The 23,869-nt window shown below is 41.0% G+C and overlaps 1 protein-coding gene across 2 annotated transcripts in view; it reads left to right on the top strand.

Annotated features, from left to right (window-relative positions):
* The window catches only part of Kat7 (lysine acetyltransferase 7), a 34,798-nt gene that overhangs the window by 1,447 nt on the left and 9,482 nt on the right, over window positions 1-23,869 (top strand). Inside the window, exons 2-8 of one of the 2 annotated variants that reach the window (XM_021641617.2) lie at window positions 2,748-2,895; window positions 5,500-5,676; window positions 8,554-8,793; window positions 13,731-13,813; window positions 16,780-16,869; window positions 18,802-18,900; window positions 22,140-22,250. In XM_021641617.2, the coding sequence (XP_021497292.1) occupies window positions 2,748-2,895; window positions 5,500-5,676; window positions 8,554-8,793; window positions 13,731-13,813; window positions 16,780-16,869; window positions 18,802-18,900; window positions 22,140-22,250 (948 nt within the window). The remainder of the gene's footprint in view (window positions 1-2,747; window positions 2,896-5,499; window positions 5,677-8,553; window positions 8,794-13,730; window positions 13,814-16,779; window positions 16,870-18,801; window positions 18,901-22,139; window positions 22,251-23,869) is intronic. The other variant, XM_021641618.2, reaches the window with a different exon arrangement.

Genomic DNA, 23,869 nt, shown 5'->3' on the forward strand with positions numbered 1-23,869 from the left:
GAGCCAGTTTTCAGAGTTAAGCCAGGAAGATTGATAGGTCATGAATTCCCATCCAGGTTATTGGATGAGGTGACTTTTGAGTGATGCTCTGTGACTTACTTACTTGTTTTGAATAAAATGTTTCAATGGATGGACGGTGGGTATTCATATTTTTGCAGAAGTCATTCATCATGAAGGTTTTCCAAGTTAAATATTTATATTAATGTCTCTTACAGTGACCAGAGTTGACAGGTAACATTTATATCCAGGCATACCAAATGCAAGAGACGTATGTATTGGTATGTTTGAATAGGTCCTGTCTCTGTCTAGCAGTTTCCAAATAATCAGAGTCCTGGAAGATGTAAATTCTTACAGTATGTTATTGTACAGGCCTTTAATCCCAGCACTTGGGAAGTGGATCTCTAGCTTGAGGTACCTGCTCTACTATACTGAGAGGTTCTGTCTCAAAAAGAAAGAAAGAAAAAAGATGAAAATGTAAGCTCTTGCTGGGTATAATGGCACACACCTAGCACTCTGGAGGCTGAGGCAGGAGGATCACCTAGGAGGAGCTCAAGGCTAGCCTAGGCTATATAGTAAATTACAGGCCAGCCTGAGCTACATAGCAAAATTCTCTCTCAAAAACAACAAGACCCCAAATGTAAATATGTCACTAACTTGTTTGTTGGCAAATCTGTTCTAAAGCACCCTTAGGCTATTTTTTTAAAGACTTATTTATTTATTATGTATACAATGTTCTGCCTGCACGCCAGAAGAGGGTACTAGATCTCATTATAGATGGTTGGGAGCCACCATGTGGGTGCTGGGAATTGAACTCAGGACCTCTGGAAGGGCAGCCAGTGTTCTTAACTGCTGAGCCATCTCTCCAGCCCCTTAGGCTAATTTTTTTTAATGTCTCATTTAATGTTACACTAAATTTCTATTTTCTATAGAAATATTAATGTGTTTGGTATGAGGTGTTATTTGCAGGATATATGTGTTCTTTCCAAGAACTAAAGAATTATTAACTCCAAGCATATTTGGCCCCAGGCATTTTATTCTTGGAATAAAGAATTGGGACCTGGAGCTGTGGTGTGTAGATAGTGCCTTGAAACCCTGCGTTCGGTCCCTACTGCATCCCACTTCTCGTCCCTGCCAAAAATATTAGGACTTCAGTTTGGGGACATGCTGAAGTTTCAGCAAATGCTGTTCTATTTTTGGCTTAGAAAGGGGCATAGTGTAAATGCGTAATTGATAAAAGTAATCTTCATGGCTAATCACTGCTCAGGAGGCTGACAGTTATGACTGGGATGTGATGTGACTTTGCTAAAGCCTGGCATATCGGGCTGGAGAGGTAGCTCAACAGTTTAGAGCACTTGTTGCTCCTGCAGAGTTGGAGGCACCCACATCTTGGCTCACAACCATTTGTGACTCCAGTTCCAGGTGATTTGATAACCTCCCTTGACCGCTGAGGGCGTCTATGTGAGAAATAGACATGCAGGCAAAACTTTCATACATATAGAATAAAATAAATCTTAACTTTTTTAAAACCTGGTTTTGAATACTTATGAGTCTTTAGTATAAATTCCTTTCCCAGCACTTGACATCCATGTGGAGAAACTTCAAGGACAGATGGCTAAGAAAATAATTTGTATCTTTTTCTGGTTAAATTATTTTTGGATTAGAGTTCTAGACTATAACATGTTTGTTTTAAATTTTTGCATGTATAATGTGTGTGTGTATATATGCATGTATATTGATTTAACCAGTTTTTAGCTAGGTGCCCATAGATGCCTGAAGAGATTTTTGGGTCACCTAGAACTGGAGTTCCAGGGAGTTATGAGCCACCATGTGGTTGCTGGGAATTGAACTCGGGATCTCTGCGAGAGCAGCAAGTGCTCTTAACCACTGAACCATCTCTTCAACCATAAGACCATATTTTGTTTTTGAGTCAGGGTCTGTCTATGTAGCTTTGGCTGTCGTGAAAACTCATGTAGACCAGTCTGGCCTGGAACTCACAGAGATCTTTCTACCTACCAGCTAATGTGATTTTTGTTGATCTGGAGTTTGAATAAAATTTACCCTGAAATTAAATGGGACCTAGCCTTAACATTTTATATACTACCTTGGACTTTTTCTTGTTTTTATAAAATACTTAGATATATTATTTTTAATTATGTGTATGTATGTATGAGTACAGGTGCCTGAGGAGGCATTGGCCTCCCCTAGAGCTGGAGTTATAGGCAGTTGTGAGCCACCATGTGGGTGCTGGAAATTGAATTTAGGTCCTCTGCCAGAGCAGTATTCTCTTAGCCACTGGGTCATCTCACCATCTTTGCTTGCACGTTCTCTTTCACTCTCTCTTTTTCTCTCTCCCTTTTCTTTTCTCTTTTCTTTTCTGACACGGTTATGCTAGCCAGACTATTTTGATTTGAGTGTTTTGTTGTTGGGTTGGGTGCTTTTATTTCCAGCTTATGCTTATCTTTTATGAAAGTTGTAACTTTGAATTGTCTCAGAGTTAGTGATAATACAGTAAGAATTGCTTCACTTTCAAGTTTGTTTAGTAGAGGTGTCTTAGTTGTAGGTTGTTCCACTAAAATGTCTGAAATGAAGGGCTCCCTCTGAGCAGCAGGGAGAGGAAGTGCCTGTGGCAGAGTTCTTTTCTTGTGTTGGAACTTGGTACTTCAGCATCTGGTTCATTTTACTTCCAGTGCTAATAGAAACCCACAGTAAATGCTTTCGTGCTAATGTCTGGATCTATGGTATTACAGAGAAATGCAGGCAGTAGTTCAGATGGAACCGAAGATTCCGATTTTTCTACAGATCTCGAGCACACAGACAGTTCAGAGAGCGATGGCACATCGCGCCGCTCTGCCCGAGTCACCCGCTCTTCAGCCAGGCTAAGCCAGAGTTCTCAAGGTAAAAGTCTTCTTTTTTTTTTCCTAACTGTTCCTCACAGTGGACAGTTTGGGACAGATTGGTGTCATTGTGCTAACTCTTAGAGAAAATGGTCCTTTGGCTCGGTGTAGATCAGTGGTTCTCATTCTCCCTAATGCTGTGTCTGTTTGATACAGTTCATGTTGTGGTGACCCCCAAACATAACATTATTAACATTATTTTTCTTGCTACTTCATAACTAATTCATAACTAGTGTTATAAATCATAATGTAAATATTTGATATGCAGGCTGTCTGATTGTGACCCTTATGAAAAGGTCATTTGACACCCCACCCTTAAAGGGATTATGACCCACAGGTTGAGAACCTCTGGTGTAGATTCTAGAATGTGTCGGAGTGTAAGGCAGATGCAGAAATACCCTGTCTTCAGAATGGTTTCTGTCAGGTACCATGCTCTGTTTATAGGTTGGGGCTTGCATGCATGTGAGACAGAGGTGCCCTGAGTATTTTTTTTTACGACTCTGTGGTGCTGTCAGTCATCATAAAATGGTAATGTTATCCCACCGCTTTATAAATTCAATGGCTTAAGTGCTTAAAATGCCTATTGAATGTGTTAGTGTGGCTTAAAGCTTGTAAAAGCATGTTTGATTTTAGAGTGCAGTCACAGTTTGATAGATACAACTTAATAAATAACCAGAATTTTGCTTTGGTGGGGGGGGAAGGCTTGTGGTTGGAAGGTTGTGGGAAATCTCTCTAGTGTTCTTTGTCACTTGGGCTTAGTTAGAGGGTAACCTTTTGCCCCTCATAGTTCTGTTCAGTGTGGAAGAAAGGCTTCAGCTAATACACAAAGGTGATTATCAATCTGTAGTGATAGGGGTCTGGGGGTGGTGGTGCACACCGTTAGCCCTAGAGCTTGAGGCATGCAGGTCTCTCAATTCAATGAGTACATGGAGAGTTCAGGGCTGGCCAGAGCTACATATTGAATGAGACTCTAACTCGCAACAAAACAAAACAAACAAACAAAAAGAGAATACATATTTATATAGATAGATGTTCATACATAAATATAGCTTGATGGATATCTATGCATGTACACACACAAATAAAGTGATTTCTAAAGAATCTATGGAAGCCTAGAGGTGGGACAGCCACATCGTTGTGGGAAGGCCTCCTAGAACAGGGTGGTAGCAGTCTAGTAGGATGTTACAGATTTAAAGGTTTGAAAACTGTTTTAGGCAAAGGAAGTCATATATGTAAAGAGGCATAATGGTTCTTAGACACTCTAATTAACTATGCCCTAATGATGACACATATTTTAAACGGCTAGACACGTGAGCTTGGGGGTTTCTGTAGTTATTTTATTTCATGGCCACGGAGCTGCACAACTCTTGAGCATAGGTCACCAGGTAAGGCCTCACTCCCTAGTGTGAAGAATAGACAGTTTTGTGAAAAGAGCCCCCGAAAGTATAGAGACCTGGGGACCTGGCCTGGTACTAACTTACCTGTTCTGACAGCCTGAGAGCTTCAACTTACACATTGTCATAGGACACTGTTATTTAAAATACTCTTCAATTTCAGCTTTTAGTTTATTTTCTTTAAGAGGCAACAGGTTAGAGATATGAAAGGTCTATGAAGGTTACAGAGTAGGTTTCTCAATGGGAAGCATGTAAGGACTGGAGCTATGGCCCAGCAGTTTAAGAGTGCTTAGTTGCTTTTGCGGAGTGCCTGAGTTTGACTCCTAGCACACACATGGTGGTATCTCACACCATTGGTAACTCCAGTTTCAGAGGACTCAATGCCCTTCTCCGCTCATACATATAAAAATAAAGCTTAAAAAAAAAACCTTAAAATTTTGTTTTATTTGTTTGTTTTGAGACAGAGTGTAGGTAGATCAGGCTGGCCTGGAAGTTACTATCCTCCTGTCTCAGACTCCCAAGTAGTAGGAGAACTTGTATCACTAGGTCTGTCTTAAATTAGAATTCATTATGACTTCACATAAGGTACAAGGATAGCCAGTATTTGTGTACTATTTTGCTAGTTTTAAGACATCTGTATTATGATGGGTTATAGCAAGGGGTGAAACTTTTCTATAGTACTGGGGAAGAACTTTTCTCCTGCTGGGCAGTGCTGGCGCACACCTTTAGTTCCAGCACTAGAGACAGAGGCAGATGGATCTTGAGTGTGAGGCCAGCCTGGTCTATAGAGTAAGTTCTAGGAGAGCCAAGGCTACACAGAGAAACCGTGTTTAGGAACACCAAAAAGCCTTTTCATAGTAAGCTTGAGGAATATACTACTAGTGTTTTTCTTTTTTCTTTTTTTCCCAAGCTAAGGTGAGTGAGTATTTTTCTTTGGGTTAAGAAGCAAGCTTGGAGACATTAACTTCCCCAAGATTCCACAGATGGTTGCTATGGTAGAGTGGAATCTAAGGGTGCTCAGCCTTCACTGCAGAGCCTGCCCTGCTGCTATGGTATCATAGCAGCATGAGCTCCTTTGTCATATATTAATTAGGGAGATCAGTGTATTCTAAGGTTTTGTGAAGAGAAGGAACTGCGTTCTGATTAATCTTGTGGATGAGAATAAAATGGATTTTCTTCTTTATTTTATGACCTTTTAAAACTGGGGTCAGATTCCAGCCCTGTTCGAAATTTGCCATCTTTCGGCACTGAGGAACCTGCCTATTCTACCAGAAGAGTGACCCGTAGTCAGCAGCAGCCCACCCCAGTGACTCCAAAAAAGTACCCTCTCCGGCAGACTCGCTCTTCCGGCTCTGAAACGGAACAGGTGGTTGATTTTTCAGATAGAGGTAAGTAGGTCTGTGTGACGGGTACCGTACAGAGGATCTGGTCACTTTCTTTTACGGGAGGCTTTGGCACTGCAGAGAGATTGTCAGAGTTTAGGTAAGCAAACATGATACTTTTTTGTTTGGTTGGTTTGGTTTTGTGTGTTGCTTGTAGGTTTTCAAACAGGGCTCTCAGTATGTAGCCTCAAACTTGTGATCCTCTTGCTTCAGCCTCCAGAGTGCTCTACTTATCTGGTTTCTTACTGTCTTGCACAATATATTTTGGTTGCTAGAGTGTTAGGGTCCAAGAAGCTGGAGTGTGTTAGATTGGATATGTAATAAAAAGAAGGAAGTAGAACCTTCTGAACCTTCACAGGAAGAATGTCTGACCCAGATTTAGTTAGAGCCATGATTGCTAGTCCACTTCACCTCCAGACTGCTGACCAGCAGTGACCTTGAGTAGCAGGCAGTGTTAAGCTATTGAGGTTTATGACCCAGTACTTCAGGAGCTTTAGAGCAAAAAGTGTTAGATCTTAGAAGCTACTGAGGTTCTTCAGTCAGGCAACATGATTGGTTTCAAATGGTCTGTGCAGTTTCAGTCATTTTTAACTTTCTTGGTAATACTTAGAAATACAAAGATTTTTATATAAAAAGCTGCACTAAGTTTTAAAATTTCATTTATTTTATGTATATTGGTATCTGGTGTACATTTAAGTCTGTGGACTACATTTGTTCCTCCTGGTACACATGGAGGCGAGGAGAGGGTATAAGATCTCCTGGAACAGAAGTTAAAATTGTGAGCTGCTATGTGGGTACTAGTAATCAAACTCTGGTCCTCTGTAAGAATAGCCAGTGTTTAAACAACGAATCATCTCTTCAGTCCCAGTACTTAATTTTTTGGTTGTGTTTTGTTGTTGTTTTGTTTTTTGTGTTTTTGTTGTTGTTTTGGGTTTTTTGTTGTTGTTGTTGTTGTTGTTGTTTGTTTTTTTGATACAGGCTCTCTACACAGCTCTGGCTAGCCTGGAACTCACTATCTATCTATATCAGGCTGGCTTTGAATTCATATATCAGTAGTTAATTTGTTTTGTTTTGTTTGTTTTTTGAGACAGGTTTTCTCTGTGTAACAGAGCCCTGGCTGTCCTGGACTCATTCTTTAGACTAGGCTGGCCTGGAACTCACAGAGATCCACCTGTTTCTGCCTCCCGGGTGCTGGGATTAAAGGCGTGTACCACTAACTTCCCAGTAGTTAAGATTTAAAACAGGAAGATGTAGAAATATTGGATGGCCATTTACTCACATAGTAATTTTTGACTGGAGCTGAAGAATAGTTGTCACCTCTGGATAGACAGTGAAATAATTTACTGTGTCCAACCCTGCAGGCATCTGGTTTTTAGACTTTAAGAATGTGCAGTTTCTGGGGCTGGAGAGATGTCTTAGTTAAGAGCATGTACTGCTCCCTCTTCCCCTCCCACCCCCCTCCATCCCCCCAGGGGTAAGGGAGCAGGGTTTCTTTCTATATTCCTAGCTGCTCTGGAATTCATTATATAGACCAGGTGGGCTGTAAATTTACAAATCGGAATGCCTCTGCCTCCCAAATGGTGGGATTAAAGGCATGTGCCACCAAGCACAGCACATGCACTGCTTGATCTTGTTGAGGACCTGAGTGAAGTTCCCAGCAGACGCCTGCTGGCTCGCAGCTACCTGCAACTCCAGCTCTAGACCTGACAGCCTCTTCTGGGTCTGCCAACACCCACCCACCCACAGTATACCTGCATTCACATAATTAAAAATAAAATCTTAAAAAGAAAAAAATATTGGTGCTAAATGTCTTTAATCCGAGCATTTGGGAGGTAGAGGCAGGTAGATCCCTGTGTGTGTAGGGCCCACCTGCCTTACATAGAGAGTTCCGGGCCAGCCAGGGACACATAGTGAGAACTACTAATAAAGAAAAGAAAAGGTGCATTTCAGGATTTCGAGACTCCTGAGGTAGAGACTTCAGGTAGCAGGCATGTTGATGATGCACACACAGAGATGGCTCTTAGCCCTTAAAAGAAACATTTTAAATCAGTTTCGCTTCTTTTATTTTTCTTTTTTCTTTTTTTCTTTTTTTAAAGTGGGGGTTGGTTTTGAGACAGGGCCTCTGTCTGTAGCCTTGCTCTGTAGTTCAGGCTGGCCCTGAACTCATAGAGAACACCCACCTCTGCCTCCTGAGTGCTGGGATTAAAGGAGGCCACCACCACACCCAGCTCATTTATTTTCCGTCTTGTGTGTCTTCAGGAAAACAGGTTGATTATTACTGTTTTTTTCAATAAGGAATAAAGAATAAATACATTTTGGTGAATTTTTTTGGCATAATTTTAAGTTTCACTACTAAACAACACTTGGAATGGCAGAAAACACAGTTTATCATACTCGGGTCCTTTTGGTAGTTTTTCAAAGACTTTGTTTATATTTTGATTACTCACATTAAGAGCTTAGGAGAACCGTGGAAAAGTAACATGTAGTAGGTGAACCCCAGATTTGTATTCAGTCAGACTTCAAAGTTATACCAAAGTGATGGTTGCATTGTCTTACAGCAGATAAGTAGCTAAAAATTACTGGTTAGGTCTGGGAAGACTGTAGATGTAGCTCATTTGTAGACTGCTGGCTTAGCCTGTGTGAGCCCCTGATTTTGTTACCTAGCTGCATAAAGCCAGGCATAAGCTCAGACTAGGAAAGTAGAGGCAGGTAGGGGAGGTCATTCTTAGCTACCTAGAGAGCTTGGGCTACATGACTCCTTGTCTTTAAAAAAAGGAAAAAAAAAAAAAAAAGACAATTGTAGAAAGAGAACTGCAGAGTCCATAAACTCTTCTATCTAGGCAATCTGAAAATAAAGGAACCCACCAATTTCTTTTTCTGTAGAAACAAAAACTACAGCTGATCATGATGAGTCACCACCTCGAACTCCAACTGGAAACGCACCTTCTTCTGAGTCTGACATAGACATCTCCAGCCCCAACGCGTCTCATGATGAGAGCATTGCCAAGGACATGTCTCTGAAGGACTCAGGCAGTGATCTCTCTCACCGGCCCAAGCGCCGTCGATTTCATGAGAGCTACAATTTCAATATGAAGTGTCCCACGCCAGGCTGCAACTCTCTAGGTAAGCGCCCCAGCTTCCTGACTGTTGTGGACCCTTCAGTGGTCGGGAACTCAGCAAGCATGAGTAAGAACTATTCTTGGCCTATTGTCTGTGCATAATAACAGACCTAGTTGCAGTGAGATGTAATAAGATGAACCATTCACTGTATTCAACATGCTTTTCACCGTGAAAAATTCCCACCTTCCCTCAGCAGAAGCAAACTTAGGAAAACAAGTTCTCTTGAAATGCCTCATCATGTGGCACATGGTTGATGCTCATAAGTACTGATACAGTATAAGATAGTGCCTAAAATTGGAAGAATGGCCATAGCTATTAAAGAAACGAGGAAAACAGTTCTTAAGAGGCTATAAATCCAAGAGAGTTTGCGTGAGACCTGGCCTTTTTTGACCAGGAGTTTGTCAAATTCTTATGGCTTTGTGTATTTAGTTAGTATAGGTAGGATAAACTCTTCTGATAACTATGTTGTTTCCCTAAGAGTAAGTGAATCACTTTGGAGATTCTTACAGTGACTTCAAGCTTATTTGTGCTGCTTGAGTGAGCAGAGATGCAGTTGTTGAGTGGGAACTTTTGCCTGAAGTTGGAAGGTCCTGATTGATAGATAAGGTGTCTTCCAGTATGATTTTGGTTTACAGTGCATGTAAAACTTACCTTTATGCTTATACTGTGGTCTATGAAGTGTGCCAACAGCATTGTGGTCGTTTTGCTTTGTTTTGTTTTTCGAGACAGGGTGTCTGTGCAGCCCTGGCTGTCCTGGACTTGCTTTGTAGACCAAGCTGGCCTCGAACTTGCAGAGATCTGCCTGCCTTGCCTCCCACGTGCTATCATGTTCAGCTAGCTGTTTATTGTTTTAAAGGTAAATACTTTCTAAAATGCTTTCTTAAAGATGCTAATGATTTAGAAGCATTTGGGAAATTGATACCAGCAGACTTAACAAAGTGGCCACAGCCTTCAGATTGTAAAACATGCACTCTATGAAAGCAGGCTTGCACAGTACTGACACAGCACTTTATACTTGGTGTTTGATCACTGAACATTTTTCTCTAAGAAATGGCCTCATGTTGCTTAATTTAAAGCAAGGATAAATTTTCGCAAACTCAGATGATAGAGCTTACGCTACACTCAGGCTGGTGAATGTATGTTCGTCTGCATTTATTTATGGCACACCCCAATGAACAAAGCAGTCTGAGGTAAGTCAGACACAAGGAGAACGTGGTCCAGTTTAGAGAGTTGATAAACTCGAAATGTAGGTGACGGTTGCTAGTGTGACTTGGATGCTGCTTTACTGTGACCTTTTTTATTAACTAGAAGGAGTACACTGAAATAATGATTAGGTGGGGATTGTGGTTTCAGGTACCTTTAACTTCAGCACTCAGGAGGCCTAGATAGAAGGGCTTGAGTTCAAGGCCAGTTTGGGCTGTCTAGTGAGTCTATCTCTAAATAAATAAGAGAACAATGAAAAATTTAACAAATACCCTAAACCGATAACATAGTTGCTTATATTATATTGTCAGTCATTGTGTGCTCTGTAGAATTGTGTGTGCTGTATTTTTCTATGATCTACACAGTAGGTTTGTTTCTGTCAGAGTGAGCACAGATCCGTGAGTTGTGCAACTGCAGTATCACAAACTAATAGAAACTTTTTAGCCCCACTCTGTCATAGAACCCTTATCTGTGTGGTCTGCTATTTTTATGTTTAAAGGGCCGTTATTTACTCAACATTAGGCAGTATATGACTAAGTATGTGGTTCTCTAAAAGTTATAATTTGTTTCCTTATATCTTAATTTGTTTTGAGATAGGTTTTTGCTATGTGGCCCTGACTGGCTTGATTATCACTTTGTAGCCCAAGTTGGTCTCAAATTTATGTCAAGACTTATTTAGGATGTTTGTTTCTGTATGTTTATTAGTGGTTTGCCAGCATGTATATATGCATAGCACATTTGTATCTGGTGCCTGAGGAGGTCAAAAAGGTTGTGGGATCAGAACTGGAGTTCTGATTGGTGGTTGTGGGTATTGGGATCCAAACCTGGGTCCTTTAGAGGAGCAACAAGTACTTTCTGAGTCATAGTCCTCTCTCCCGCTCCCAGAGAAATTGATTCAGTCTTTCAAGTACAAGTATTACAGGTATGTCCACCATGCCTGACTAAAATACAATCCTAGAGAACTGACAGCCTGCATGTCATAAAATACCACTCCTTCATGCTTGGATTAGTTTCATTCTTCAAAGCTTACTCCATGGATTATACTGTGTTTCTTTATGTTTTTATTTATTTTTGAGAATTTCATGCTGTGTATTTTGATTATATCTTTTCCCCTGACCCCTCCCAGATTCAACCCCACCTCCCTGCTGTTTAATTTTGAAAATTCTAATGTCTCTTTAACCCTCCAAAATCATGTTTTCACTGTGAAAGAGCAGTGAACCTTCTGAAAAAAATTGTGTGGTGTATGTATGTGCAGATGCCTGAGCCAAGTGCATGGATAGTGGGTGTCCTCAGGAGGTGAAGGTTTTTGTAGGCTTGCAGTTTAGCTTGACTAGTTGGTCTTCTCTACCTCTTTGAATCATTGGTATTTTATAATCCTCTTGGAAGAGATATATGGCAAAGAAATAATGTTCAGCTTTCTGTATTTTTAAAGTTTGTTATGTATGTAGAGGTGGGAGCACTTGTCACGGCATGAGTGTGGAGAAAGAGGACTTACTTTTGGAGGCAGTTCTCTCTGTCACCTTTATGTGGGTTCCAGATATCGAACTCACATTGTCAAACTTGAATCCCCGGAAAGCTGACATAGTGAGACCCTGTCGATTGATAGATAGATAGATAGATAGATAGATAGATAGATAGATAGATAGATTAGATAGTGCCTAAGGGGTCCAGAAAGATGGCTCTGTGGGTGAATGTGCTTGCCTTAAAAGCAAGCCTAATGATGGAAACCTTATAAAGTGTCTCAGATAAGCCCAGTGTTCCTACTACCCTGAAATGGGAGGCAGAGGTAGAATTGTTGGTGGAAGCTGGCAGAGCCAGGAATGCTGCCACAAAGGCACCCACAACGAGCTCCCGTCTCAGGGTGGAAAGCAAAAAGAAAAAAACAAAAGTGCAAGTTCTCTTTCATTATAGAATCTATACACACACTGTACATGTAAACAAATGTACATATGGGCACAAAATAACATGTAAGAACAAATAGAAAGGGCAGCTGAAGAACTGAATGCAAGTAATGGGCACTTAAGTCATTAAAGAGGACATAAAACTAATTTTGTCGTGGGATTTTTGTTGTTTTGTTTTTGTTTGATGTTAAGTACATATATTTAATAACAAAAGTGTAAAACTCAATGTGAGGTTACACAGCTTCAGAATGGTTATTCTAACTATAGGAGTTCATTGAGATGTCTAGTTATTCCTTGTGTGATGTTCTTCTGTATTCAGGTTCTTTATAATAGCAAGTTTTAATAAATTATAAACAAACAAAAAGAAGGTAGAAGTTAAGAAACAATTTCCAGGGCTGGAGAGATGGCTCAGAGGTTAAGAGCACTGGCTGTTCTTCCAGAGGTCCTGAGTTCAATTCCCAGCAACCACATGGTGGCTCAAACCATCTATAATGAGATCTGATGCCCTCTTCTGACCTGTAGGCATACATGTATAAATAATAAATAAATAATTAAAAAAAAGGAAACAATTTCCAAAAGTTGTCTTCTTCAGCACACATGAGTTAGTAATGACAACAATAATAATAATTCTAGCCAGGTGGTAGTGGTACAGGCCTTTAATCCCAGCACTTGGGGGCCAGAGGCAGGCAGAACTTTGTGAGTTTGAGGCCAGAGTTCCAACCCAGCCAAGGCCACACAGTGAAACCCTGTCTCAAAAGAAGAAAACAAAGAAAAAGCCATCTGTGTGAAAACTGGAAGAATGGATAGAAATGTAGCTCTGTAGGAGAGTGCTTGTCTAGCATGACTTAGGCCCTGGGTTACAGTCCCTTTAGCAATGTTTTTTTTTTTTTTTTTTTTTTAAAAAAAAAAAAAAGGAGAAAGAGCAAGAAGAGGGAGGAAGACTAGGAAGACTGCCCTTTAGTTAGAACAAGCTTCCTGTGTCATCCTAGTGTTTTTTTCTAAGAAGGCCTTATGCTACTTGCCCCGTCTTAGAGTTTAGTTGTATAAGTTCAAATCTTGAAATATTCATCCTTTGAAAAAAGCATGTTGAATCTCATTCAGAATTATCAAAATATGTTTCTATATTGAAGAAATAGCCATTTTCTTCACTTTTAATGAATTTTCTTTTGATTTTTGAAAGGAGTTAAATATAGGATAGTTTTGCATAGTAGAAAGAATAGTATACTTTTTTTTTCAAATTTCTTAAAACTGGATTAATTTAACAAAGTTGTTTATTTGTTTGCTTGCTTGCTTTTTGTTTTTAGAGACAGGATTTCTCTGTGTAGCTCTGGCTGTCCTGGACTCACTCTGTAGACCAGGCTGCCCTCACTCGGAGATCTGCCTGGCCCTGCCTCCTGAGTGCTGGGATTAAAGGCGTGACACCACCACCCAGCTACCTAAGGGGTTTAATTCCTCCAAAAGAAAGCGTTCCTATTTATAATGTTGTGTGTTGTAGCTGTGGGACTCTGTCATTTAGGGATTTGATACTTCTTCCAATAAGAAGGGACTGCGCTTGATACGGAATGTGTTCAGTTATCCCACTCGGGAGGCAGAGGCCAGTTTTGTCTGCATAGTGACTGCCTCAGAAAGCAAACCAACGTGTACTCAAAGACTGCCAGGTCTGCTCTGTGGAAGAAAGCAACACATGGTGGACACAAGTCGCGATCTTGACAGCACTTAAATTTGGTAACATTTATTTAATAAAATGGAACACTAAAAACATTTGTTGTTGAGAATAATTTCAGCTCCTGAGTGTGCATGTTCTTCCTGGAAATTAAGTTTTCCCTCCTTTAACAGGACATCTTACAGGGAAACACGAGAGACATTTCTCCATCTCAGGATGCCCGCTCTATCACAACCTCTCGGCTGATGAATGCAAGGTAACCGTGTGCTTCTCTACCCAGGGTGTGCTCCCGGGTGCTTGCTCTCGACCTGCCGTGTGCTGCGCACTTGGGGTACATCAGTGAACAAGGGGAGCAAGGTTTTGTCCTTACCTGTCAATGGAGGAAGCAATGAAAAAAAAATTGTGTTTTTTTTTTTTTTTTTTTTTAACAAAAGCTAACTACATGAACAAACAAAAGAATTGTAGTATGTAGTGGGTGTTCAAGAGGAAATTAGTAGGTAGGTTTATCTTTAGAATACCGGGAACTTCACAACTATTGCATTCATTTCCTTGGTAAGACTTGATCCTGCCAGGGACAGATCTTTTCTACTCAGGTGGAACTCACATAGATAGTTGACCCCCACTGTTCCACCATAGGTTCTCTTAACAAGTACATGAAGTTGTTTTGCTTTTTCAAATGTTGTTCTTCTGTTCATTTCTGCAGATACTGTTTTCTTGGCTTTTATCATTCACATCTGTTCTTGGCTAGTTCTTTTAAATTCTTCAAAAACACAGTTCCTAAATAACCTTCCGGACTTGGGTGATGTGTCTGAGACTCGAGCCTGAGGTCCTCTTTTGTGCATTCCTGCCTGAGTTACTGCTACCGAGGATGGAATCACAGCTAATTATGGGGAAGCAAGACTTGCAAGTAGTAATTAGACAGCTCAGGTAGTCTTTGGACAAGTTATCCAAACTAAATACTTTGACTACAGCAGAGTGTTAGTTACTTTTTGTTGTTCTTTTGCTCACAAGGCCTGGGGGTCACAGGTTTATGCTTGTATGAGCAGGTCTCATTTGGAAAAGAATTCAATTTCCTGTTCTCCTTGCTTCAGGAACTTGTTCTTATTTACAAGGTCTAAGGGTGGATTTGGGGGAGTGTCTCTTTACATGTTTAAATTTTCACCAAGTAAAACTTGAAATGCTTACATGTATATTACTGCTAAAGACCCTGCTCTTTGCCTTAATTCCACATCTGTCTGTGTAAGACAGCTTGCCTTCTGTGTGGGCTCTTCCTGCTGTCTTCCACTGTCTGCAGGTGGGTAAGAGCAAGCATGGCTGTGTCAGCACCTGATTCAGAAGCTGCCCAGACACTCACACTCTTTTTCCTGAAAATAACTGTGATGGTGTTTTCATAATGTTCCTCTACTGTTTGTCCTTAAACATAGCCATCTGATAGCGCTTTGTCTTGCATCTCTCTTCCTAAAGCATGGCTTTGGAGAGTATGGCTTGAAGCAATATCTGCACCTTAAGTCCCTTCAGTGGTTTATTTCAGAAATTTCAGGAAAACTTCAGACCAGGGGAAGAAATCATGAATAAAGGGAACCATTTCTGTTATAAATTTTTCCTCTGTCTCCTCTCCAGGGGAAATGAGGCTAGCATTATTCATCTTTTTGCTAGTGGACCATGTGCTTGGAGGCCACTGGGAAGCAGAGCCTTTGTAGATATTAGGCAAGTGCGCCACTATTGAGCTGCTTCTCTAGCCTGGTGAAAGTGCCTAAATTTTAAACTACCTGCTTATGCATGATTGCTCTTGCATTTCCTGGTGTATTGTGTGGTTGCATGTAACTTTATGGACAGCTGAGGATTCAGTGACTAAGATAAAAAATCAAAACCCAAAAAACACCTGCAGTCAAGGAATTTGTTTTCCCATGGGGAAACCTGTAAATTAATAAGTAAATATAAGTTTATGTAATGATAAACCAAAGGAGAAAGAGTCTGTTTTCAAGGTGGGAATAACATAGTACTTTTGCTAGAGGTCAGAGAAGCCCTCCTTGAGTCTGGGGTATGATCTAGAATGTGGATGGTGTCAAAGTAACAACAGGTAAAAACCAAAGAGTGGAGATAGCCAAGGAGAAAGAATAGCAAGTGCAGTGACCATGAGCAGGGGACAGACTGTTGGGTTTGAAGGTAGGTTGTATGATGGGAGCATGATTGGAAATGAAGAAGCAGAGTCGGATCCTAAAGGCCCATAGGCCTTGGCACAAGGATTATGTTTTATTCTCATGGCAGTTGGAGTCATGTGGAGGGTCCAGGAAGAGGAAGGGTATGTCACTGAAACAACGATTTAGCCTGAGGAGAATGACAGGAGAAGAAAGAGATGACGCAGGATAGGTGCGCTGGAAGCCTTTTAGAAGTTCTTGCAGTAATTGAGGGCTTGGCCCAGCATGGTGTCTGTAAAATGTCCTAAGAAATGATTGGATTCAGGATGTGGTTTGAAGGAGAGCAAGCCAGTAGAAGATGGGCTCAGTGTGGAGATGGGATAAAAATGAAGGATTATGCCCAAGTTTTGAATTGATCAGCCGTTGAGGTGGTGCCATTTCTTTCAGTGGAGCAGATGGGAGAAATATTGGTCCTCTCAGTGATGCAGCCCACCAGGCAGGTGTGTCAGTTCCCAAAGGGTGAAATGGAAACTAATGAGAGCGATGTGATTTGTCTGAGGTTTTGTATCTACAGTCTGTTTCCCTATAGATGTGAATTCAGGTTTCCCCCTTCCTTCCCAGCCCTTGTGGTGGGGTCTTATTTCCCTATGCTGCATAGGTTGGTCTTGAACTCCTAAGCTGTGTCAGTCTGTCTACTAACTAGGACTACAGGCAGAATCACTGTGCCCATCCTAAACTCAGATTTTTCTGATGTTTTCTTCATATTTCCTTACTCTATTTACTTCTTCATAGTTTTCCAGCATAGTGGAAGAACTCCAGGCCACAGTCATCATTTTTATCAAAAGTCTCAACTTTACAACATTTAACTGTGATCGTTTCATTTCTTTGCTATTTATTCATTTAGTGGTTGAGAAAGCACCTTGTGAGGCCTCATTTTTTTTTCTAATAGAGATAGCAATAATCAATAAGAATACTTATACTTTCAAAGTATCGTGCAAACACAAAGGATATCACAAATTCTTATGCTTTAAGTAAATGTAGTCTTAGAAGCAGGTGGATTTATTGACATTGTTGATGGTTGCAGGTGAGAGCACAGAGCCGGGATAAGCAGATAGAAGAAAGGATGCTGTCCCACAGGCAAGATGACAACAACAGGCATGCAACCAGGCACCAGGTATGGGCCTTGTGAAAGCTCTGGCCAGCCACAGTTTGAGGTCTGCCTTGCATCTCCTTTGCTCCATAACTGTCTTTATAGGCAAATCCATGCCTCTTGTTTCCCATGACACATCAGAATCACTGGTCTTCCAGACATCAACTTGAAATGATGTTTGGTTTCAACTGTTAATTTTTCATAAAGCAAACATTGCTGTCTCATAAGTGGTGGAATCAAGCTATTTGTAATCATAGTAACAGTAGTAAGTAATAGTATAAAATATTTTGGTTATTTGAAAGGTTACATTGTATGGCCATTTTCTCATTTTGCATCTTTATTTTAACCTGTTGTCGTTGGCTTTTAAACACCTTTGACTTTGCTGGCATATTTTTTATATCACCAGTGGCATTTTCTTAGTATTTGACACTTGTCAGCTGAGCTACTTTCCACTTCAGTTTTTCTGTGATTTGCAGAAAGCATCCTTGTTCTGACCTCATCATCGTCTCTGGACATTCAGGGTGCATGGATTGCCTTTAACTCCTTCCTTCTTCTTAAATGACTTTGATCTTTCTGAGAACTCTATATCATTACCAAGAAGAGATTACATACATATCCTTCCAGGCCTTGAGCAAGTCTTCGCTCTTACAGGAATTCTTCCAAGACCTTCTCCCACAATTAGTAAATCTTCCTGTGTATTCCTCTTGTGTACTTTCCCCCAGATGTCGGCCTTTGTAGAGTATTAGTCATAGCTCTGTCGTCTAGTGTCTGTGTCTGCAGTTAGGTGATAGGTGACTAGCCGAGGAGGCACCGTGGTAAGGAGCCAAACATCTGGATCTGAAAACTCCTGTTCTCCTATTAGCTGTGTGTCCTGGGCAGGCCAGATGGTAAACTTGATTTCTTTGTTAATCTGAAGGAGTGAGTAATGCCTGCCTGTGGGGACAGTCATCTAACGTGTGTAATATCTCACCTTAGGGCTTGGTAGGCAAACACAGTCTGTAATCTGTAATTAATCCTTATTCTTTTCTATTCTGTCATAGAGTTTTATTTTTGCCCTCCTCCTTCTTTCCCCCAAGACAGGGTTCCTCTATGTAGCTCTGACAGTCCTGGAACTCGCTCTGTAGACCAGGCTGGCCTCCAACTCACAGAGACCCACCTGGCTCTGCCTCCTGAGTGCTGGAATTAAAGGTGTGTACCACAATCATCCAGCATGTGTGTGTGTGTGTGTGTGTGTGTGTGTGTGTGTGTGTGTGTGTGTATGTGTGTGTATGGGGGGGGATTCTTGTTATAGAGCTTTTATCGATCTGGCCTGTAATTTGTAGCAGTCTTTTTGCTTCTGCTGGGATTATAAACATGAATCATAATGCTCCTCCCTCCTCCATTGTGACTTTCAGTCTTCATTCATACTAGTGAAAATAAGTCTGCATTCCTGAAAGGGCAATGAGAACTTATTTCTTACAACTTAACAAAGTAAGAACTGTGGTTTAGATGGTAAAAGAATCTACTTTAGAATCATAAAATTAATATTATTAGTTAGCTGTGTGGCAGTATTGTTTCTGGCAATTTTTTTTTTCTTTCCGGTTTGTGTTTTTTTTTTTTTTAAAGCTCAGTATGGTAGTCCATGCTTATAATTTCAGCACTCTTAAGAGAAAGAAGGATTGCCAGCCAGGACTATATAGAGAAGACTGACTCTTTTTTTTTTTTTTTTTTTTTTAAACATGGCAGTTTGGATTTGTAATTCCAGCAAGATGGAATTAGGAGGTAGAAGCAAGAGCAGAAATTCCAGGTTGGAGGCCAGCTTGGGTTATAGAGAACCTGTCTTATTAAAAAGAAAAAAAAATTTTAAAAGATGTGATTTTGAGGTTTACATTGTTGAATTTTCTAGGTAGTTTCTCAGTTTTGTTTTTCTTTCTGTTGAATTTTCTAGGTAGTTTCTCAGTTTTGTTTTTCTTTCAGGCACCGACAGAGAGACAGCTTCGGTATAAGGAAAAAGTGGCTGAACTCAGGAAGAAAAGAAATTCTGGACTAAGCAAAGAGCAGAAAGAGAAATACATGGTGAGGAAAACTCCAGTACTTAATGAGACTGGACTCCCAGTCTGAGCGTCTGCCTTTCAGATTACTTAGCTGTTTTCTACAAGAGTATCCAGTGAGGTCTGGGGGACTCTTAACATCCCAGTACCCTCCCCAGGTTGGAGCTGTTGAGTGGAGAGCAGGGGGATTGCACAGGTGAAATAAAGTTTTGGTTTTCTGAGAACTCCATCCTCTGGACCTGGGGATGGAGCTCAGTTGGCAAAACTCCTTCACTAAAGTTTTAAGTGATTACAGTTAAAGAGATCCTGTTGGTGTGGCTCTGTAGTCCCAGCTGCTCTGAAGGCTGAGTGAGGCGAGAGGGTATGAGATCCAGGCCTCCCTAGCTACCAAGTGAGTTCCTGGCCAGCCTCAGCAGTTTAGCAAAGCCCCTGTTGCCAATGAAAAGTAAAGGCCTGGTCTTATACATCAGTAGTAGCATGTGTAAAGGGTCTTGGTTCACTTGGCAGTCCCAGGGGAAGGAGGCAAATTTGCCTACTAGAACAAATGGCTGTCTAAATATTCAGGGACTAGGGGCAGAGCTAAACATCAGAGCACTAACTTTGAATGTAATAAGTTTTATACTAATAAGGAAAAATTAGGAAGATACAGAAGATAAGATTAATCTACCTAAAAGTAGTGTTTATCAAGTTTTTAGCTTTTTATATTTTAACTACATAATTTGTTATTTTCATCATTATACTTATACATACTACCTAGTTGTTCTTTTTTTCACGTAATGATCTTGAACCAGTGTCCTCATTAAAGTTCAAGACATTAACAAGTCTTCAAACCTTTTTTGCATAAAATACAGCTTTTTAGGTAAAGATTTACTTTTCCTGGAAATGTTTTAGTATATGTTTTCTACTGAAATAAAGCCAGCCATGGTGGTCTGTGCCTGGTAGCTAACATTGCAAGACCCTGTTTCAAAAACAAAAGAGAAGAAAGGCCAGTCAGGAGTGGTGACTCAACACCTGCAGGGAGGCCATGGGCTGGAGGCCAGCATGGGCCACAAACTGAGACTAAGCCATGCTAGATGAGACAAGGAGACCCTGTCTTGGGGGTGGTTGGGATGGAAGAGGGACCAAACGTAGAGGATATTCCCCATAAAAATCACCCACCTGAGATGTAGGTATATGTTATGTCACGTGTTGATGTGTGTCTTTTGGTCTGAGTATCTTTTCTTCATAGAATTTTAATGCTATTCTGCTCTGTCATGAGAACAGGCAATAAATGTACGATTTATAAGTTGTAGCTGAACTTACTGAGAATCTGTAGCTAAATACATGCAGTGCCAGTGCTGGTTTTATGGACTGGTTGGAGGTCCCCGGTAGTGGATGCAAGTGTGCCCTGCCTATTCATTGTTGATAAGTATAGTTGTGGAAACACAAGGATGTCATTCACTGAGAGGCTATGATACACTCTCTGTTCACTCTGGGAAAGGGCTTAGAAAAGGTAACAGACCTTCCAGTTAACACAGGGAGAAAGAGCATCTCATATAAAAAAGCTCTTGAGCTGTTTAACCTTGCAGACATCTGCTTTTCACTAGCTTGAGACAGGTTATTTGGGTTCTTCCTGATTTAAAATGCAAGATAGATATTTTTCTTGTTGCTTATTTTTTGCCTTTTCAAATAGGGTCTCATATGGCAGAGGTTGGCCTTGAATTTGCTAATGTGTCACTAGGGCTGTTCTTAGGCTGATTCTATACCTCCCAAGTGCTGAGATTGCAGGCCTGTGACCCTACCCCTGTCTAGTTTGTTTTTGTCTGGAGAAGTTGCTCAGTTGGTTGCCTGTATGCAGAACATGCACATTGATCCCCCAGCAGTGTGGCTCAGCATGCCTGTAGGCCCAGCATTGGGGAGTGGAGGCAGGGGGCTACGTCAGATCCTTTCTCAAAAGGTGAGAAATGGGGAAAGGTGTGTTATCCTTTGTAGAAGTAGAAGAAATCATTAATTCCTAGAACCTAAATTTTAGGTCCCAGAGTCCAAATTTCAAAAAGATTGAACTCAATATTAGCCATAGGAAATGTTCATAGGATGAGTGTTTTCCTTAGATGCGGATGTGTGTTAAGTGTTGAATCTTCCTGGGATGAGTCTTCTACTCCAGGTAACTACCATTGTCTTCCTGGGGACGTGGAGCCTAGAATAAAGAGGGAAGGGCTAGAATCAGTTTTAAAGAAAAGTCTCCCTCCTCCTCAACCTTCCTTTCATGGAAAGGAAACTTGTAGTGACTAGCTTGGTAAGATTTGAAAGTTACTTAAAACTGGATTCCTTTTATGTTTTTAATTATTTTTAATTTTTCTTGATGTTAATAAGGCACTGTTAAACATTCCAGGAGCTGCTTTCCTTGTCTACTTGGCTGGGGTTGTAACATGGGAGCCTTACAAGTCAGACAGTGAAGTAATGTCAGAAGCAGCTTACAGAAACCCACTAGTCCAGCTGCCTTCCCTTGCTTAACGTTTTCCTTCCAGGCAGCGTCTTCAAGCACCAAGGCTTGGAGAATGCTGCTTTGTCAGGAGTGTCATCAATGGAGGAGACCGCCACCACACACACAGACCTGGATTAGGCACAAACTATACCCAAGCACCTATTTTCTCAGAGAGATCCTTTATTAAGTGGGGAAGAAAAATTAAAGTGGCCGCTCTCTGACTCAGGCAGAAAAACAGCAGCAAATGGCCTTCCAGGTGTAATTTATAAGAAAAGAACAAGGGGGAGGGCTTTGTTAGAGGGCTAGGATGTGGTAGTACATTTTGATTGGGCATACTAAATTAAGTGAACCAAAGGGGGCTTTTGATTGCTGGACTTAAGTACTTTGATAGGTGGACTTTGGTAGTCAGCCTCAGGAAGAGGAAGTAACCAAATAAGGGAATAGATTTTCCTGGCTAGTTTTGGGAGTGTAATCTAGTGATTTCTAGCAAGGCAGAGAGAATGAGGGAGAAGGGCAAGACCTGCCAGAGCCATGCTTGCCTAGCTTGAGCTGGCCAGAGTCCCTTCAGCCAGCTCTAGGATTCTAGGATCTGTAGTGCCTTGTGGGAGCTGTTGGCCTTTATGTTGCTCAGATTCATAGGGTGAGCAGGGGGCAGGCTCTGGCACTGACCTGCTGCAGTTGTGCCTGAGCTCAGTCCTCCTGACCCAATGATAGGTACTCTGTAAATAGCTTTGTAGCCTTTGGGATGAAATTAACCAGGTTCTGCACAGACAGTCTCGACCCCTGGTTATTTTTCCTAGGAACACAGACAGACCTATGGGAATACTCGGGAGCCTCTCTTGGAAAACCTGACAAGCGAATATGACTTAGATCTTTTCCGTAGAGCGCAAGCCCGGGCTTCTGAGGATTTGGTAAGTATCAAACCCCCACAATGGGGGGAGGACCCTTGTGAAAAGCCCTTAGAACTTCCAAGAAGAGTGATTATCAACCAGTCTGATGGGAATTGCGTGCATTACTGATGAAATCTCTTCCCTTTCACCCTAGCTGTCTTTAGAGATAGTCTTCCTTCATCACCCTCTTCTCATCCCCTTCCCTTCTCTATCTCCCTCATCCAGTTTGGCTTGAGGTAGGGGGTGGTTAAGCTCTAGGTACCCTTTTGTCTCTTGGGTGAAATTTACAATTCTGAGATCCTCAGGACTTGGGGGGCCTGCAGCACCATTCTTTTTGTAAGGTTTCTTTTTATTTCAATACATTTACCCTAAAAGAATGAAAATAACAGCGAAGAAAAATGAAGACTGCAATCAGATATTTAATTGAATGTATTTATTTTTGACAAGGGGTTTCATTTTGTTGTCTAAGCAAGATTGGAACTTTTGGTTCATACTGGGTTCATATCATCCTTCCACTGAGTCTATAGGTGTGTGTGATACCCAGGCAGAAATGCTCTTTTTTGTTCGCTTCTAATACAGTCTTGTTATATACCCGTTGCTGGTCTAGAAAAACAGTAGTGTTGATTTCATCTCCTCCCCTCATTCCTTTTATTAATTACATCAGTCGCAGGAGGAGGGTTTGGTGACTGCTCCGGTCTGGAATATTTATTGGTTGCCTCCTGCTTTTCTTTTCCATCATGAAGGTCATTGCCTAAGGCCAGCCATTCCAAATGATCCATCTGGCTACTACAAAAAGTAATTGCCTAGTGTGCACTTACAATCTAGCCCTAGTGAGGTGGAGGAAGGAGGACCAGGAAGCCACCTGCTGACAAGCCTGAGTTCAAGCCTGAATATCCTCAGCATTTACATGCACATATTTTTAAAATTAATTAAAAAATTAAAAACAAAGCCAGAAATGGGCTAGTACTGTAGTTCTTTTGGCAGTGTGCTTACCTGGGGTTCAGGACACCCTGGGGCCCATCTCCAGCACCACATAAATCTGCTGTGGTGCCTGCTTGTAACTGAAGTGTCTGGAAATGAAGGCAGAAAAGTCAGGAATTCAAGGTCATCTTCATTATCCTCATTTGAGGCTGAGCCAAAATATAAGAAACCTTTTCTTTTTCTTTTTTCTTTTCTTTTTTTAAAGATACCTGGGCAGTATGGCTGGCATGTTTTGTGTGAACTTGCTTGATTTTTCCATGCTCTGCTAACTCTCCTTAGTGGCCATCTCATTGATAGAGGCCAAATCTAGCTGATTATTTTTATAGCTTACATGCCGGCCTGGTAGAGGCTTCCAAAAACAAGAATAATAGGGGCTGGAAATGACTTAACGATTAAATACTTGCTGTTTTTTTTTTTTTTTTTTTTTTGCAGAGAACCCACATATAGTTCCCAGCACCCACAGGGTGGCTCATAGCCACCCTGTAAGTCTTAATTTTAGGACATCTGGTGCCCTTTCCTTTCTGTAGGCACTAGATATGCATGTGGAATATATGTGTATATATATATGTATGTATTATGTAAAATCATCTATACACATAGATAAAAATCTAATTTTAAAACCAAAGATAAGGGATTCTAATTCTTATTTGTTTTGGTTT

This window comes from Meriones unguiculatus, chromosome 7 (assembly GCF_030254825.1).
Source record: "Meriones unguiculatus strain TT.TT164.6M chromosome 7, Bangor_MerUng_6.1, whole genome shotgun sequence".
NCBI classification, from domain to species: Eukaryota; Metazoa; Chordata; class Mammalia; order Rodentia; family Muridae; genus Meriones; species Meriones unguiculatus.